Genomic DNA, 19,313 nt, shown 5'->3' on the forward strand with positions numbered 1-19,313 from the left:
TGACTCTTTAGCTGATGTTGTTGCTTCAATGGCTAAAACCATGCAGGAGATGAGAGGACACAAGATGGAGTTGGCAAACTGTAGAGAGGATGTTCCATGGATGAGACCCCGGAGATACCCAACATGGAGAGGACGACCCCGCGACCGCTACCAACCGGATGGACAGCCCATTTGCCGCCGTTGCCAGCAGCCAGGCCACTTTGCACGAGATTGTGATTTAAACGGGAATCCCCTGGGAATGCGGGCCGCTTCGCAGGAATGAACTTTCAAGGCCCAACACCCTGGCACGACAGGTACATCAGAGGACGACCCATTATCCCTATCGTGCTGGACGGAATGCCCCTCAACGCTTTGCTGGACACAGGTTCCCAGATTTCATCTATACCGTATATCCTTTATAAGAGGTACTGGGCTGATGCAGATATTGATAAAGGGCCCTCCGATGTTGAACTAGATATATGGGCCAGTAATGGTAAGTTGGTACCGAAACTAGGTTTCCGGGAGATGACCATAAAGATTGGTAAAGTAGAATTGAAGAAACAGGGTATAATTGTTCTTGATGTTGACCGGCGGAACTGTGAACCAACTGTATTGATAGGAATGAATGTGTTAGAGAACTGCTTTTCCGAAGTCATTTCTGTCTTACAGCAAATTGCTGAAACTGCCCAATCCTGCCAGCAGAGAGTTCTCCGGAGGGAAATAAAAGTATTGATGTTAAGGCAACAGGTAGAAGTTGCAGGTGGAGAAATCGGCAGTGTGAGGGTAAGTGATCCGACATCTATTGTAATCCCACCAAAAACAGAAATGCTGGTATGGTGTAGAGCAGCCATTGGTACTAAGGGACGAGATTATCAAGCCTTAATAGAACCAGTGTACACCGACAGCAGGCCCACTATACTAACAGCACGAGGGGTAGTCGAGGTACACCGGGGACGAGTGCCGGTACGACTTTTGAACTGTGGAGAGGAAGAGGTCACTTTGCCAAGGTATGCTACAGTGGCAAAGCTATATACTGTTGACAACAATGCCATCACAACCATTGAGCCCTTAGAACCAACCTGTCAGGTGGAAGGCAACGGCTCAGACAGAGAATTGGAGGATTGGTGCCAACAGCTACACGTGGGCATAAATTCAACACCTACCCATCAAAAACAAGGGGTGTATAGGCTAGTGATGGAATATGAACAAGTCTTCAGTAAACACCCATTGGACTTCGGACGGATAGAAGGGGTAGAACACACAATCCCCACCGGTGACCATCCCCCAATAAAAGAAAGATATAGACCCATACCGCCCGCTCACTATCAATGTGCAAAAGATATGCTGAGGGAGATGAAACAGGCCGGGGTAATAAGAGACAGCTGTAGCCCCTGGGCGGCCCCTCTAGTGATTGTCAAAAAAAAGGACGGAACCATGAGAATGTGCGTAGACTACCGGAAGATTAATAACATCACCCATAAAGACGCCTACCCCTTGCCTAGGATAGAAGAGTCCTTAACTGCTTTGAAATCTGCTAATTATTTTTCCACCTTAGACTTAACAAGCGGGTATTGGCAAGTCCCTGTGGCTGAGAGAGATAAGGAAAAGACGGCATTCACCACACCAATGGGTCTATGTGAATTTAATCGCATGCCGTTCGGACTCTGCAACGCATCCGGTACCTTCCAGCGGCTGATGGAATGCTGCCTCGGACACAAGAACTTCGAGACCGTCCTCCTGTACCTAGATGATGTGATCGTCTACTCAAAGACTTACGAACAACACTTAATAGACCTGGCAGAAGTGTTCGAAGCCTTATCCAGGTATGGCATGAAAGTCAAGCCATCCAAATGTCACCTCAAGCCAAAGGTACAGTACCTGGGACACATCGTGAGTTCGGAGGGAGTAGCACCAGATCCCGAGAAAATAACCGCCATAAGGGATTGGCCGAGACCTACCAGCGCAAAAGAAGTGAAGCAATTCCTGGGATTGGTGGGTTACTATCGCAGATTTATAAAAGGATTTACCAAGTTGGCAGCACCCTTGCAAGACGCCTTGGTAGGGCAGACGAAGAAACCTTCAAACCGAAACCCTCCTTTCCAGTGGAACGACGAAAGGGAAGACTCCTTTGAACAACTAAAGAAGGCACTAACCGGAGAAGAGGTTCTGGCATACCCAGATTACCATCAACCTTTCATCCTCTACACCGATGCCAGTAATGTGGGACTAGGAGCGGTGCTGTCACAAAAGCAAAAAGGTCGGGAGAAAGTCATCGCCTTTGCAAGTAGAAACCTCCGGCCTACTGAAAGAAATCCAGAAAATTATAGCTCCTTCAAATTGGAACTACTGGCAGTAGTTTGGGCTGTGACGGAACGTTTCAAACACTATCTGGCCGCTGCAGAATTTATTGTCTATACTGACAACAATCTGTTGACCCACCTGGACACAGCCAAATTAGGTGTGTTAGAACAGCGATGGATAGCCCGGTTATCTAATTACAACTTCAAGATCAAGTATCGAGCAGGTCACAAGAATGGAAATGCTGATGCCCTATCCCGGATGCCACACTTGAGAGATGTAGAAGAAGAAACGGGGGAGCTTGAAGAAATTGAACTACCAGCCTTCCATCATCCCAAGGCAAAACATCATCAGTCAAGTACCTATCAGAAACAACAAGAGGTGAATTTTAATCCGTTAGCACACCATAGATGGGCTGACACCCAAGACAGCAATCCGGCTGTGAAGTTGGTGAAGGAACTGCTGACTGAGCAAAGTGCATATCCCGATGAGGATGCCCCAGAAGAGACGCATCAACTCTGGAAAGAGAGAGGCAAAATGTTCCTGTATCAAGGGAAGCTCTGTAGAAGGTACACCAATCCGAAAACACATGAATTGGTTTGGCAAATTATCGTGCCTAAACAAGATGTGAAGATGGTCCTCGAAGCTTACCATATTGGTGCTGGTCACTTCGGTTGGAAAAAGTTAGAAGTACTTCTAAGAGAAAGATTTTATTGGGTCGGGATGAGAAAATCAATCGAACAGTGGTGCAGAAATTGTGGCCCGTGCAACCTCAGAAGAAACGATCAAAAGAACCAAAGAGCACCACTGCAGCCCATAATCACCAAACAACCACTTGAACTTGTAGCCATAGACCACGTGAAGTTAATACCAAGCCGGTCCGGCTATGTCTATGCCTTGACCATCGTGGACCATTATTCACGCTTCTTGGTAGTAGTACCCGTAAAAGATCTGACAGCAAAAACAGCAGCCAAAGTGTTCCAAACGTACTTTTGTAGACCCCATGGATATCCGGAACAGGTTCTCACTGACCAAGGAACAGCCTTTGAATCAGAGATCTTCAGAGAATTCTGTAATATGTATGGTTGCAAAAAGATCCGGACGACGGCCTATCATCCACAAACAAACGGCTTATGCGAGAAGATGAACCATATTGTAATAGACCTACTAAAGACTTTACCTGAGACAGAAAGGAATCAATGGCCAGAGAAATTGCCTGACTTGGTGGATCTGTATAATCATGTCCCGGTGAGCTCCACCAACTGCACCCCAGCTTACCTTATGCGTGCAAGACCCGGCCAATTACCAATCGATCTAGAAATGGGAATTCTGAAACCAGACGCAGAAGTTCACGACTCTAATTGGGATATCCTACGGCAAAAGCAGTATCGCCAAGTGCAAGAGAGTGTGGAAAGAAGCCTTCAGCAAACTAGAGAAAGACAAGAGCGAACTTTCAACCAGAATGCTCTAGCGACCCCTTTAAGACCGGGTGACCAAGTGCTCAAGAGAAATCGTCGAACCAATAAACTGGACAATCAGTGGGAAGCCGTACCCTACACAGTTTTACCAACAAGAGTGGATAATCCTAAAATGTGTCTCATTAGCAAAAACGGAGGCTTGACATCTGTACTAGTGTCAAGAGACAATCTTAAATTATGTCCGGAAGCATTGAAAGAGCCAGACGTTGTCCAGCCAGAACCAGAAGTTATTCAACCCATACAGGTTCAACCAGTAAAGGAAAAAGAAGAGGAAGTGTATCACACCTGTATAGGAGACTTTCCCAAAACCCTACTAACATACCATGGTGCAGTAGTGGTTCCCATGGTGGCCTTTTACCCAACACCGAACCCAATACCAGAAGTCCCAAGACAGGAAGAGGCTGACCCCGTACTACAGGAGGTTCCAGGCCAGGAAGAACAGATTCCTGGTCAGAGTAATCCCATTCACGGTGGACTTGCCAACTCCATAGTCGTGGAATTATCTTTAGCAGAGCGGGCAGATACTACATCCGCAGTAGACAGTAGTACACCACATGAAGAGACACCGCTATTACGTAGATCACAACGTAGTACCCAGGGTCAATTACCGGCCAGGTATGCAGATTACCAACTATAAAGCTCATAATGTGAATTGTATATATGTTATGCCGTATATAGTTAAACAGAAAATGTAGTATAGTCATTGTTATCATTCTGCAATGTTTAAGCCCAGTACCTACAGAGACTTGTCTGTATGATCTTCTTGCATATTCTTGAACTTGTTATCAGCCCGGAGGCACTAAATCAAAGCTCCGGAAAGACTGCTTTTTGAACTTTGCTTTTTGCTCTTTTTGAACTTTCTTTAGACTTTATATTGAGTACCTTCAAGGGTAGAACTGTATTAATGGACGCTATTTGAAGTGACTTTTTACAGAACGCTATTTTTGTTTCCTTGAGTGGTTTTTGTAACTTTTCATTTTTAAGACTCTGTACATATTAATTGTTATTTCAAAATGTTATCGTCCCACAGTCCCGGAGTACTGTTCTTAACTAAGGGGGAATGTGGCACCCCTAGGGGTATTTGCCACAAAAATAGTTACTGACACTAAATACAAATATTAAGATAGCAAAACTGCACTACCACTTCCGGCCAGAAGGGGGAGCTCCAGAGACTCCCCTTAATCCATTCTGGTCTGAGAGAAGAAATGGCAGTTGGGCTAAGGAGCTGAAAGTGAGAGGTCATACAGCTGAATTTCTAACAGCCCTATGACGGTTTCCAGGCCTAAATCACCAGCCTGAGGAGAAGAGGGACAGAGAAAAGGGACATTGTGAGAACCGGGTAGCATTAATCACTACCCAGAACAGGCGCAAAGACGGATACCGGATCCGTGGCTGTATTCATTATATATAATACAGCAACCGGAAAAACGTGAGGTGATATCAGCTTCACTAGGACCGGACGCAGCAACAGACACAGAGTTCAGCGGTACTCCCAGAGGGGGTAAACCGATAAAAGGACTCGGGTTGCCCGTCGAACCAGGACCCGGAGGGGACAGATTGGGCCGGCAGCCAGTTCACATACAGCAGCAGGGCCACACAGAAATTGCACACAATAAAAGGCGAAGACCCCGGCAGGGTCAAAGTAACTCAGAGTTCCCATACAGACTCCGGTGACAGGACTGGTTGTAAATCCTTTTATGTTAAAGTAAACTGGTTAAACGTTTCAGTGCCCCAGTCTTTCATTTGGACAATAGCCATCTATCCAGGATCGGGATCATCACCGCTGGGAGAACCTGCTGCTGATCAAGTAAGTGCCTGTCCCCTCACGATACCCCTTACACTGTGCATTGCCTGAGGCCACAGCACCGGGTCAAGCCACCCGTGACATCCCCCTTAAGAGACAGACTCCATTGGTCCGGTGCTGGGTATCCCGGTCTCCTGGGCGTCACAGTAGCAATCAATGATAATACATAAAACTACCAGTAAAAACACTGTGTACCTCACCCTGGGAGTCACCAAGATGGCTGTCCCCTGCATGTCAGCGGAGGATGACACCCAAACAATTAGTGAATTGGAGCTCACTCAATGTGGGCTGTCCTTTATTGATCCTAGATGGCCCTACCTCTGACTCAGGACAGTGACTCAATAATGATGCAGACAGTTTGTTAATAAAAGCATATGGTATATCTGCAATAGAGTAGATCCTGTCAGAAGGTAGTACTTATCCAAACTGATGATTGAGATATGCCACTCTGCCTCAGGAGGATTTATAGAGATATATAAATATAATGATGGTTGATGTGGCATGTCTCAGATCAAAAACGCCATATTTAAACACCCCACTCACAATAGAAACCACTCCCCCTCATAAGCCGGTCATGATCACTAGGGTGAGTATCCCAAAATAGACGAAAGTGCTCTTGTGTCCCTAAGTATTGAGGGCACATGCACGGTGTGAAACAAGCGGTAGTGGTCCCAATGACTAAGAACCATACATATTTCTAGGTTCTCTCCTGTCGATACTGAGATCTGGGTACTGCCCTCTTCCCTACTGTTACTAGCTCTAAAAGCTTTAGTGGATTTGTAACAAAGCACTCAGATATACAGTACAGACCAAAAGTTTGGACACACCTTCTCATTTAAATATTTTTCTGTATTTTCATGACTATGAAAATTGTAAATTCACACTAAAGCATTCAAAACTATGAATTAACATATGTGGAATTATATACTTAACAAAAAAGAGTGAAACAACGGAAAACATGTCTTATATTCTAGGTTCTTCAAAGTAGCCACCTTTGACTGCTACTTGGGAGAACCTAGAATATAAGACATTTTCAGTTGTTTCACACTTTTTTGTTAAATATATAATTCCACATGTGTTAATTCATAGTGTTGATGCCTTCAGTGTGAATGTACAATATTCATAGTCATGAAAATACAGAAAAATCTTTAAATGAGGTGTGTCCAAACTTTTGGTCTGTACTGTATATATATATATATATATATATATATATATATATATAATATAACGCTGGGAGCAGTCACTCTGTCTGAAGCCTTTATAGACTGCGCAAGGGCAAGCGCCGGCGCAGTCTGGCCCCCACAGAGTGACGCTTCCAGGAGATCGCGGTATGCGTAAACACTGAACGCACACCGCGATCTCCACCAGAGAGTCAGGAACGCGCCAGGAGGGTGAGTATATTCACCTGTACCCCGCTCCAGCGCTGCATGCGGCTCCGTCTCCCAGGTCCTCTGCTGTGACGTACACAGTTCAGAGGGCGCGATGACGCGCTTAATGCGCGCCGGCGCCACCCTCTGACTGACCAGTCACAGCCAGAGGACCCGGAAGATGGCGGCGCGCAGTGCTGGAACGGGGGACAGGTGAATATAGCAAGTGCTGGGGGGCCTGAGCTAGCGGCGGTACTGGCACCTGACCCCCACAGCACGCCGGTGTCCCCGCCTGCTCAGGCCCCCCAGCACTCGGCGCCCAGCGACGATAGGCGAGTATGGTTTGTTTTTTTTATATATATATCGCAGCAGCATACGGGGCATATACAATGGAGCATCTTATGGGGGCCATAAACCATAATGGAGCAGTGTAAGGGGGCATACACACTGAAGCATCTTATGGGGGCCATAAACCTTTATGGAGCAGTGTACGGGGGCATACACACTGGAGCGTCTTATGGGGGCCATAAACCTTTATGGAGCAGTGTACGGGGGCATACACACTGGAGCGTCTTATGGGGGCCATAAACCTTTATGGAACAGTGTACAGGGGCATACACACTGGAGCGTCTTATGGGGGCGATAAACCTTTATGGAGCAGTGTAAGGGGGCATACACACTGGAGCGTCTTATGGGGGCCATAAACCTTTATGGAACAGTGTACGGGGGCATACACTATGGAGCATCTTATGGGGGCCATAAACCTTTATGGAGCAGTGTACGGGGGGCATACACTATGGAGCATCTTATGGGGGCCATAAACCATAATGGAGCAGTGTACGGGGGCATATACTATGGAGCATCTTATGGGGGCCATCAACCATAATGGAGCAGCGTATGGGGCATATGGATGGGAGAAGCAAATTAAAGAATGGTGGCGCAGGATGGGAGCAGCACATGACAGAACGGGGGCGCAGGATAGGAGCAGCACATGACAGAATAGGGCAGCACATGACAGAACAGGGGTGCAGGATGGGAGCAGCACATGACAGAACAGGGGCGCAGGATGGGAGCAGCACATGACAGAACGGGGGCACAGGATGGGAGCAGCACATGACAGGATGGGGGTGCAGGATGGGAGCAGCAAATGACAGAATGGAAGGGCAGGATGGGTGCAGAACATGTCAGAATGGAGGCGCAGGATGGGTGCAGCACATGGCAGGATGGGGGTGCAGGATGGGTGCAGCACGTGACAGGATGGGGACGCAGGATGGAGCAGCACATGTCAGAATGGGGGTGCAGGATGGGTGCAGCACATGACAGGATGGGGATGCAGGATGGGAGCAGCTCTTGACAGGATGGGGATGCAGGATGGGTGCAGCACATGACAGGATGGGGACGCAGGATGGAGCAGCACATACCAGGATGGAGACCATATACCAATATAAATGCTCGCCACCCGGGCGTAGAACGGGTTCACCAGCTAGTATATATATATATTGTGATGCAGTGACCCCTGTAACAGGTAGGGGGCGCTGCATGGTTTCTCAAGTATGCGCACAGAGGTGCATTGAGGCCGTGAGAGTGCTTGGGAATCACAGGCGTGGATGTGATGATGTGACAAAATCCGGCATTGTGGTTAATGGCCGATATATGTGTCGCAGAGGAGGGGACTCTGCGCTGCCAGTCTGAAGTTTGGTTGGTGTGCTGGGACCTGTAGTCCCACAAGTAAATGTGAAGTTCTAATGGGAGATTGGCAGGGCTAGTCATGAGAGATGGGCGGGTCAGAGTAGCCACACACACCCACACTCCCACCCAGGGGAAGTTGTTCAAGGTATATAATGTGACCAGGGTGTGGGTCACATGGGCCCGGTGTATGAGTGACCTGTGGAAGCCTGTGTTGCTTCCTGGAAAGCACATGCTAGCGTGGGAGGTCTTGGGAGTAGGACTGGATCCCTGAGCAGCGCAGTGGAACTTGGGGAAGCTACAGTCCTCGGTGGGTCTGGACTTGCAAAGGCAAGTTGGTGATCCCCGTTTGGCAGCTTCTCCAGAAGAGAGGACTGACAAGGAGTCAGCTGGTGGAACAGGAGCTCCCGTAAGGTACCTTCATAGACTGTTGGTCCTTATTGTGTTATGAACTGTGTGGTAACCCACGGCAACTGGTCAGGAGGACCATCGTGTTTAGTTGCTGCAACCTGTGTTCTATGAACTGTGTGGTAACCCACGGCAACTGGTCAGAGGAGGACCAGCGTGATTAGTTGCTGCAACCTGTGTGATATGAACTGTGTGGTAACCCACGGCAACTGGTCAGGAGGACCAGTGTGTTTAGTTACCACAGACTAAGGTTCTGAGACTTAATGTAAAGATAATGTGTTAACGAATGGACTACATGTAAGACAGTGATATGCAACTTGGCTTACGATGCGGTTTATGCTGTACAAAATAAACCGTATGGACTGTCTTGTTTGAAAAAATCGTGCCTGAGTACGTCAATCCCGTGCCAAGCGAGTAATCCCCTACCCGTTAGTAAGAGCAATCTTACAATATATATATATATATATATATATATATATATATATATATATATATATATATATATATATGAAGAAAAAACGGAGCAGCACCAAGAATATAGAAAAAGTGGACTTTATTGCCTGGATGGCGTGGCCACGCCATCCAGGCAATAAAGTCCACTTTTTCTATATTCTTGGTGCTGCTCCGTTTTTTCTTCATATTGCTGGAAGTCACTGGACTACTGACTGGGGAAGCTTTGCACTTTATCAGGTACTTTGTAGATGCTGTTCCAATTTTTAAATATATATATATATATATATATATATATATATATATATATATATATATATATATATATATATACTAGCTGAAGAGCCCGGCGTTGCCTGGGCATAGTAAATATCTGTGGTTAGTTATGGCACCTCATGTCTCTTATTTTCCCAATCACATCTCTCATTTTCCCCCCTCACATCTCTCATTTTCTCCCTCACTCCTCTCATTCCCGCCTAACACTTGTCATTTCGACCTCACATCTGTCATTTTCCGATCACTACACTATTTTCCCTCACTCCTCTCATTTTGCACTCACACCTTTTCATTTTCACCTCACACCTCATTTTCACCTCAGTATATACATGTTTGTCATCTCCCTTATATATAGTATACACCTGTATGTCATCTCCTGTATATAGTATATACCTGTATTTCATCTCCCCTGTATATAGTATATACCTGCTGTGTCTCATCTCCCCTGTATATAGTATATACCTGTATGTCATCTCCTCCTATATATAGTATATACCTGTATGTCATCTTCTCCTATATATAGTATATACCTGTATGTCATCTCCTCCTATATATAGTATATACCTGTATGTCATCTCCTTCTATATTTATTATATACCTGTATGTCATCTCCTCCTGTATATAGTATATACCTGTGTGTCATCTCCCCTGTATATAGTATATACAGTGGGGCAAAAAAGTATTTAGTCAGTCAGCAATAGTGCAAGTTCCACCACTTAAAAAGATGAGAGGCGTCTGTAATTTACATCATAGGTAGACCTCAACTATGGGAGACAAACTGAGAAAAAAAAATCCAGAAAATCACATTGTCTGTTTTTTTAACAATTTATTTGCATATTATGGTGGAAAATAAGTATTTGGTCAGAAACAAAATTTCATCTCAATACTTTGTAATATATCCTTTGTTGGCAATGACAGAGGTCAAACGTTTTCTGTAAGTCTTCACAAGGTTGCCACACACTGTTGTTGGTATGTTGGCCCATTCCTCCATGCAGATCTCCTCTAGAGCAGTGATGTTTTTGGCTTTTTGCTTGGCAACACGGACTTTCAACTCCCTCCAAAGGTTTTCTATAGGGTTGAGATCTGGAGACTGGCTAGGCCACTCCAGGACCTTGAAATGCTTCTTACGAAGCCACTCCTTCGTTGCCCTGGCGGTGTGCTTTGGATCATTGTCATGATGAAAGAACCAGCCACGTTTCATCTTCAATGCCCTTGCTGATGAAAGGAGGTTTGCACTCAAAATCTCACGATACATGGCCCCATTCATTCTTTCATGTACCCGGATCAGTCGTCCTGGCCCCTTTGCAGAGAAACAGCCCCAAAGCATGATGTTTCCACCACCATGCTTTACAGTAGGTATGGTGTTTGATGGATGCAACTCAGTATTCTTTTTCCTCCAAACACGACAAGTTGTGTTTCTACCAAACAGTTCCAGTTTGGTTTCATCAGACCATAGGACATTCTCCCAAAACTCCTCTGGATCATCCAAATGCTCTCTAGCAAACTTCAGACGGGCCCGGACATGTACTGGCTTAAGCAGTGGGACACGTCTGGCACTGCAGGATCTGAGTCCATGGTGGCGTAGTGTGTTACTTATGGTAGGCCTTGTTACATTGGTCCCAGCTCTCTGCAGTTCATTCACTAGGTCCCCCCGCGTGGTTCTGGGATTTTTGCTCACCGTTCTTGTGATCATTCTGACCCCACGGGGTGGGATTTTGCGTGGAGCCCCAGATTGAGGGAGATTATCAGTGGTCTTGTATGTCTTCCATTTTCTAATTATTGCTCCCACTGTTGATTTCTTCACTCCAAGCTGGTTGGCTATTGCAGATTCAGTCTTCCCAGCCTGGTACAGGGCTACAATTTTGTTTCTGGTGTCCTTTGACAGCTCTTTGGTCTTCACCATAGTAGAGTTTGGAGTCAGACTGTTTGAGGGTGTGCACAGGTGTCTTTTTATACTGATAACAAGTTTAAACAGGTGCCATTACTACAGGTAATGAGTGGAGGAAAGAGGAGACTCTTAAAGAAGAAGTTACAGGTCTGTGAGAGCCAGAAATCTTGATTGTTTGTTTCTGACCAAATACTTATTTTCCACCATAATATGCAAATAAATTGTTAAAAAAACAGACAATGTGATTTTCTGGATTTTTTTTTCTCAGTTTGTCTCCCATAGTTGAGGTCTACCTATGATGTAAATTACAGACACCTCTCATCTTTTTAAGTGGTGGAACTTGCACTATTGCTGATTGACTAAATACTTTTTTGCCCCACTGTATCTGTGTGTCATCTCCTCCTGTATATAGTATATACCTGTATGTCATCTTCTATATATAGCATATACCTGTACAGGGCCGGCTCCAGGTTTTCGAGGGCCCCGGGCGAAAGAGTCTCAGTGGGCCCCCCCCCCTTTAACACATATCCCGATTTATGATGCACAGATACGGCAGAGAAATGTATAGTACAATGCCAGATTTCGCTTCTTACATGAGTGACAGCTATTGTAGATTCTGCAGTGTATATATACCGGAGGAAAGGTGCTGTGCAGTGTATATATACAGGAGGAAAGGTACTGTGCAGTGTATATATACAGGGGGAGAGGTGCTGTACAGTGTATATATACAGGGGGAGAGGTGTTGTGCAGTGTATATATACAGGAGAGGTGCTGTGCAGTGTATATATGCAGGAGGAAAGGTGCTGTGCAGTGTATATATACAGGAGAGGTGCTTTTCTGTTTTGAGTTTTTCTATGAAACAAAGACTTTTCTACATAAACAACGTTGTTTGGTTTTGCGGCCCCAACAGATCTGTGCTACAAAGTAACAGGCGGCTCGGGCATTAATGAGGGACCTGATGCTGAATCCTTTCCACAAACCCTAATGACCCAATTAGTGCCCCGTCATTAGAACCTCATTAAACGCCTCCCTGTCCCGGGCAGTCATGTACAGTATGGGGGGATCCTGCAGCCCACCCCCTGACTGCTCCATACCATACACTGCCCTCTGTCGCTCTCACTATTATCCTGTGCATTTCTCCGTCATCGTTACCCCATGTTACACTTGTCACCCCCCACTACAGAGTAGCAGGGCAGCCAATGTCACCCCCTCCCAGACCATAATGGCAGCAGGAAATGTCTGCTCCTCTATTGGGTTGGAACCTGATTTAATCAAGGAATAATGTGGATTTGTTGCCGGTGGCTGCAGGGGAAGGGTTAAGTGATGCCATGTCCTTGGTGGGAGCAGTGGCAGCTGCTGGGACCTGGACAGAGACAACCAATGTTGCTGTGACTGCACAGTGTGACCTGGAGGAGAGAAGCTGAGACTCCGGAGCAGAAATCACCCACATGCCAGCACTGGGCAGAGTCCCTCCAGTCACCAGCCTGGGGCCATAGGGCCCCAACCTACAGCCCACAGCTCAGATTTATCCATGGCAGCAGCTCCCCTTCCTCCTGGCATCTGGTTAACCCCATTTATGCGGGTCGGATTGTTATCTTTAAGGTTCAGCAATAACCTTCATACAGATGGGAAGGGGTTACGCTTCTTCCTAACCCACTGGTGCAGGTTTGGTGCAGCATGCATGTATTCTGGGAGAGCTGGGTGGCTGCAGGTTGCAGGCTGCACCGCACCAGCTGCTCCTCCAGACATCACCCACATTTTTAGGCAGCGGAGACAGACAGCAGACTGAGCCACAACTGCAACCACTGCTGGATACCTTTGCACTCAGGCACTGGTAGGACAGAGCTCCTCCGGAATCTGCTTGATAAACTTCAGCACTGTCTGCAGCCAGCCAGGGGGGAGAGCAGAGAACGTGCTCTCTCCGCCCACAATGTCACACTGGCTGCCTTCTGTTAACCCCTATGTGTGCCTGCCTGGCTGCACTGACTGAGTGAGAAGATGCTTGTGTCAGAGCTGGCACATAGGGGTTAAGAGAACGCAGCCAGCTGTGACATTGTGGGCGGAGAGAGCATGTTCTCCTGCTCTGCTCTCCCAGCTGTATCTATGACAGTGGGCCCCCCTCTCTCCCCAGGGCCCCGGCATTTGCCCGGGATGCCGGGTGCTGACGCCGGCCCTGTACCTGTATGTCATCTCCTCCTGTATATAGTATATACCTGTAGGTAATCTGCTCCTGTATATAGTATATATCTGTGTGTCATCTCCTCCTGTATATAGTATATACCTGTATGTCATCTTCTATATATAGCATATACCTGTGTGTCATCTCCTCCTGTATATAGTATATACCTGTATGTCATCTTCTATATATAGCATATACCTGTGTGTCATCTCCTCCTGTATATAGTATATACCTGTATGTCATCTCCTCCTGTATATAGTATGTACCTGTATGTCATCTCCTCATCTATATAGTATATACCTGTGTGTCATCTCCCCTGTATATAGTATATACCTGTGTGATCTCCTGTATTAGACCTCGTTAACACGTTATTTGCTCAGTATTTTTACCTCAGTATTTGTAAGATAAATTGGCAGCCTGATAAATCCCCAGCCAACAGGAAGCCCTCCCCCTGGCAGTATATATTAGCTCACACATACACATAATAGACAGGTCATGTGACTGACAGCTGCTGTATTTCCTATATGGTACATTTGTTGCTCTTGTAGTTTGTCTGCTTATTAATCAGATTTTTATTTTTGAAGGCTAATACCAGGACTTGTGTGTGTTTTAGGGCGAGTTTCGTTTGTCAAGTTGTGTGTGTTGAGTTGTGTGTGGCGACACGCATGTAGCGACTTTTGTGAGATGAGTTTTGTGTGGCAACATGCGTATAGCAACTTTTTGTGTGTCGAGTTGCATGTGACAGGTTAGTGTAGCAAGTTGTGTGCAGCAAGTTTTGTGCATGGCGAGTTTTATGTCTGGTGCCTTTTGAGTATGTGCAAGTTTTGTGTGAAGCAACTTTTGCATGTGTTGCAAATTTTGTGCATGTGGCAATTTTTCCGCGTGTGCAAGTTTTGCGTGTGGCGAGTTTTCCATGAGGTGAGTTTTGCACTTGTGGCGAGTTTTGCGTAAGCCTAGTTTTTGCATGTGGCGAGTTTTGCGCGTGGTGAGTTTTGAGCGGCGACTTTTGTGTTTCGACTTTTATGTGGCGAGGTTGGTGTATGTGTGGTGAAATGTGTGCTGAGGGTGGTATATGTGTTCAAGCACGTGGTAGTGTGTGGCGCATTTTGTGTGTGTGTTCATATCCCCATGTGTGGTGAGTATCTCATGTCGGGGCCCCACCTTAGCAACTGTGCGGTATATACTCTTTGGCGCCATCGCTCTCATTCTTTAAGTCCCCCTTGTTCACATCTGGCAGCTGTCAATTTGCTCCCAACACTTTTCATTTCACTTTATCCCCATTATGTAGATAGGGGCAAAATTGTTTGGTGAATTGGAAAGCGCGGGGTTAAAATTTCACCTCACAACGTAGCCTATGACGCTCTCGGGGTCCAGACGTGTGACTGTGCAAAATTTTGTTGCTGTAGCTGCGACGCTTCCAACACTTTTCCTTTCACTTTTTTCCCCATTATGTAGATAGGGGCAAAATTGTTTGGTGAATTGGAACGCGCGGGGTTAAAATTTCGTCTCACAACATAGCCTATGACGCTCTCGGGGTCCAGACGTGTGACTGTGCAAAATTTTGTGGCTGTAGCTGCGACGGTGCAGATGCCAATCCCGGACACACACACACACACACACACACACACACACACACACACACACACACACACACACCTTTATATAATATATATATATATATATATATATATATATATATATATATATATATATATACAAAATTGCACAAAGAATGAATGAAGACGATTAAAAAAGATGCCTAAAATTTGCATTTAGCAAGCAAGTGAAGTCACAGCTTGGCCGTCTGTCCACCTGGACACATGTTAAACATCATCAAGTTTCACCTATATTTAAACTACAAAAAAAATAAGTCCATTTGACTCTACATGAAAAGTACTGAAGTCAATGGGAATACCAAGTCTCACTATCAATCCTACTGGCCATGCCATATCAATGCAGGCTCAGACATGACACTTTATAAAAAGACTTGGTCTACTAGTACTAAGCAAACCAATATTCCTTTATCTCATCCAGTTTACCGAGGATTAAATGTACATTCTAGCTAGTAGATTTCCTGTTGTGGATTCACAGGAGATCATTTTAATCTGTGAGTTTAGTCACATGTGCATGAAAGTATGCCCTTAATTTTTAAAAAGCAGCATGCTTTACTTTTTACATTTGCAGATGGGAAATGCCCATTACAGTCTTTGGAGAGTGATATAAAGAGGCTGTCCCATCTAAAAGAAAAAGTCTGCATTTACTCTAACTGAATCCCCCCAGGTCACACACACACACTATGTGCTGCAATGATTCGCTGGTTTCTGGCAGTGATACATGCGATATGCATACTCTGGGGCAGAAGCAATTTTGTGGGCACAGCCTCGCCCCACAGAAATGTAACACAGCCATACTACTAAACCATTTAACTATTATTTACAAATTGTATAAATCAACTTAACTTTTTTAATTATATCTAGTTGTGCAAACATTATGATTTTAACAAAAATTATTTTAAATATAGCTTTTTGTTTAGGGGTGGGGGGTGATTTATATCTTAATTGTGTGATTAATTATCTTAGTTCTGCTGTGTGAACTAAAGTGAATAAATAAAGTGAAATTTAATTGGGTGAAATAAATGTAATAACATAAAAATAGATTATGTGGCTCTGAGGTTTGATGTGCAGCACGGTGGCCCAGAGGTTAGCAGTGCAGCGCTGGGGTCCTGGGTTCAAATCCCACCAAGGACAACATCTGCAAGGAGTTTCTATGTTCTCCACGTGTTTGTGTGGGTTTCCTCCGGGTTCTCCGGTTTCCTCTCACACTCCAAAGACATAGTGATTGGGAATGTAGAGTGTGAGCTCCAATGGAGACAGTGATGATAATGTGTGTAAAGCGCTGAGGAATTAATGGCACTATATAAGTGAGCAAAATAATATCAGTCACAAAAGGATAGATTTTGTGAATGCACTAGCCACGGAGGAAAGTATATCTGTTATTATTTTACTTGGAAAAAACATAGTGATTGAAAAAGGGGTTGTCAGAGTAGTGGACAACCCCTTTAAAAGTTCTATGCTATATAACACACAAATAGGACATAAAATTCATGATGTTACTTACTGCTACACATGTTCCTGTCTGAGCTGTTTTTCCTGCAGTCTGAGAGACTAAAGCTTGAAGTTTGCGCAGTTGTTCAAGGAGGGACCTAAATGGGCAAAAATAAAATTGTTAGTGGTTCCAGTTACTAAATAGTTCATAATTTAATGTGTTAAAAGGACTGTACTTTTTCAGCAAACTTCTATCCACAGGCTCAGTTAGATGTACGAAAACAAACAGAAATGTAAGAGTAGCTTGTAAAAAAAAAACGCAAACAATGCAAAGGCCCTCCATCAGGTTATTATGCTTGTATAGGTGATTAGTGTAGGGTAACAAGATAGCGCTCACACTATACCAGTGATGGCGAACCTTTTAGAGACCAAGTGCCCAAACTGCAATCCAAAACCCACTTATTTATCGCAAAGTGCCAACACAGCAATTTAACTGGAATACTGATGTTTTAGATTAGAAAAACAATTTGTACATTAGCGTGCTATAGAGTCTATAGCAAAGAGCTTGTAAGTGCTGCACTCCAAGCCTAAGATGCTAGCCACCGATTGTAGTGAAGGTCTGTTCTTGAGAATGAAGAGGATTTTGAATCAAATGTAAAATTGCAAAATTGTTTGGTTTTAAAACTTCTTTGCAATTGTAGCCCTTTATCATGATGAAAATAACCCTTCAAGCGAAGGAGATAAAAGCTTGCACAAAGTCACTGGCCAACTTTGCTATTTGTTAAGGAAATAAATTGTAGACATTTTTTTTTTACAAATAAAACTATTAACTTTTGGAATTATAATGGAATAATATATCATGTTATGTAAGAGCAGTAAAAAGCATGTGGCCCAATAGCATAATTTAAATATATAGGATACTGTATAATGGCCCCAAATAGTGCTCCAAACTGTATAAAGTGCCCACATAGTGCTGTTTTGTCCATGTTAAGTTTTAGAAATCTAGCGGAGAAGAAGGATGAAACAGCGGATAGACATTGAGGGATTCTAGTTAGTAGGGTGGTGATATCTGGTCCAGAGGTGTAGATCTGTGTGTCGTCAGCATAGAGATGATACTGAAAACTGTGAGATTCTATGAGCTGTCCCAGGCCAAAAGTGTAAATGGAGAAGAGCAGGGGCCCTAGGACTGAGCCTTGCGGGACTCCGACAGATAGAGGGCGAGGTGAGGAGGTGATGTGTGAGTGGGAGACGCTGAATGTTCGGTCAGTTAGGTATGATGAGATCCAGGATAGGGCCCAGTCTGTGATGCCAAGGGACGAGAGGGTCCGCAGCAACAGGAACTGCACGGCACACAGTGAGTGTGCGATGACGTCATCGTGCACCCGCAGTGTCAGAGGCAGAGTGGGGAATGATGGGAGAGGGAGCGTCGTCAGACGCTCTCTCCTCCATCATTGCATTGAACTGTACCGGCGTCATAGATGGCGGTATAGTTGAATGCGGCGGCGCTGGCGGGGGGCACTGTGCAGCGGCGTACTACTGGCACTGGCCCTTCTGGCATTTGCCAGAACTGCCCGATGGCCAGTCCGGCCCTGCTCCCTACTGAGCATCATTTCCTTTTCTTGAGGCATTTCCACTAAAGTTGGATCAGTCTTTCAATTGATTTTCCATTTTGATTTTGAGTATCATTTCAAATCCAGATCTCCATGGGATATAAATTTTGATTTACCGTGATTATTTTTATGTTTTATTGTCTTCAATGCATTCTACTATGTAATAAACAAAGATTTACAGCTGAAATGTTTCATTCACTCAGTGATACTTTCTTGAAAAGTATAATGTTACAGGGTATATATACTAGATTCCTTGTTAGGGTGTTGATCCAGGGAACTAGTCTTATTGCCGTATGTGGAGTCGGGAAGGAATTTTTTTCCCCAATGTGGAGCTAACTCATTGCCACATGGGTTTTTTTTGCCTTCCTTTGGATCAACATGTTAGGGCATGTTAGGTTAGGCTATGGGTTGAACTAGATGGACTTAAAGTCTTCCTTCAACCCTAAAAACTATGTTACTATGTTACTATGATATCTAGGATGAAGTAATTTAGTGTTCTCTTTATTTTTTTGAGCAGTGTACATATGTACGGGCACGAGTGTTCAAGTGTTCTTTTGTGGAGACCCAACCTGCTAGGTCTCAGGCATGTGACTTGTTGCAGTTAGTATAAAAAAATGGCTCCAGCCTGCGCCTTTGAGCCCAGCCCAGATGGTAGAGAGAGCAGTAGTCGAACGGGTGGTACAAATTCTGGCAGTAGCCATATTGTGCTGGCAGGGGCAATTGGACCCGGGCAACCTAGATCAGGTGGTTAGCCTTATCGAGCGTTATGTGGCCACCCAGGAAAGGGACTCAACCCTCTGCTGAGGTCAGTCAGAACAGAACCCATGCTGGGGAGCTACCCTGGAG

At 45.1% G+C, this 19,313-nt stretch overlaps 1 protein-coding gene across 1 annotated transcript in view; it reads right to left on the reverse strand.

Annotated features, from left to right (window-relative positions):
• The window catches only part of LOC138679200 (cyclic AMP-responsive element-binding protein 3-like protein 3), a 534,464-nt gene that overhangs the window by 214,954 nt on the left and 300,197 nt on the right, over positions 1-19,313 (reverse strand). The window contains exon 8 of the mRNA XM_069767781.1: positions 16,931-17,015. Coding sequence (XP_069623882.1) covers positions 16,931-17,015 — 85 coding nt within the window. The remainder of the gene's footprint in view (positions 1-16,930; positions 17,016-19,313) is intronic.

The sequence above is a fragment of the Ranitomeya imitator genome, chromosome 1 (assembly GCF_032444005.1).
Source record: "Ranitomeya imitator isolate aRanImi1 chromosome 1, aRanImi1.pri, whole genome shotgun sequence".
NCBI classification, from domain to species: domain Eukaryota; kingdom Metazoa; phylum Chordata; class Amphibia; order Anura; family Dendrobatidae; genus Ranitomeya; species Ranitomeya imitator.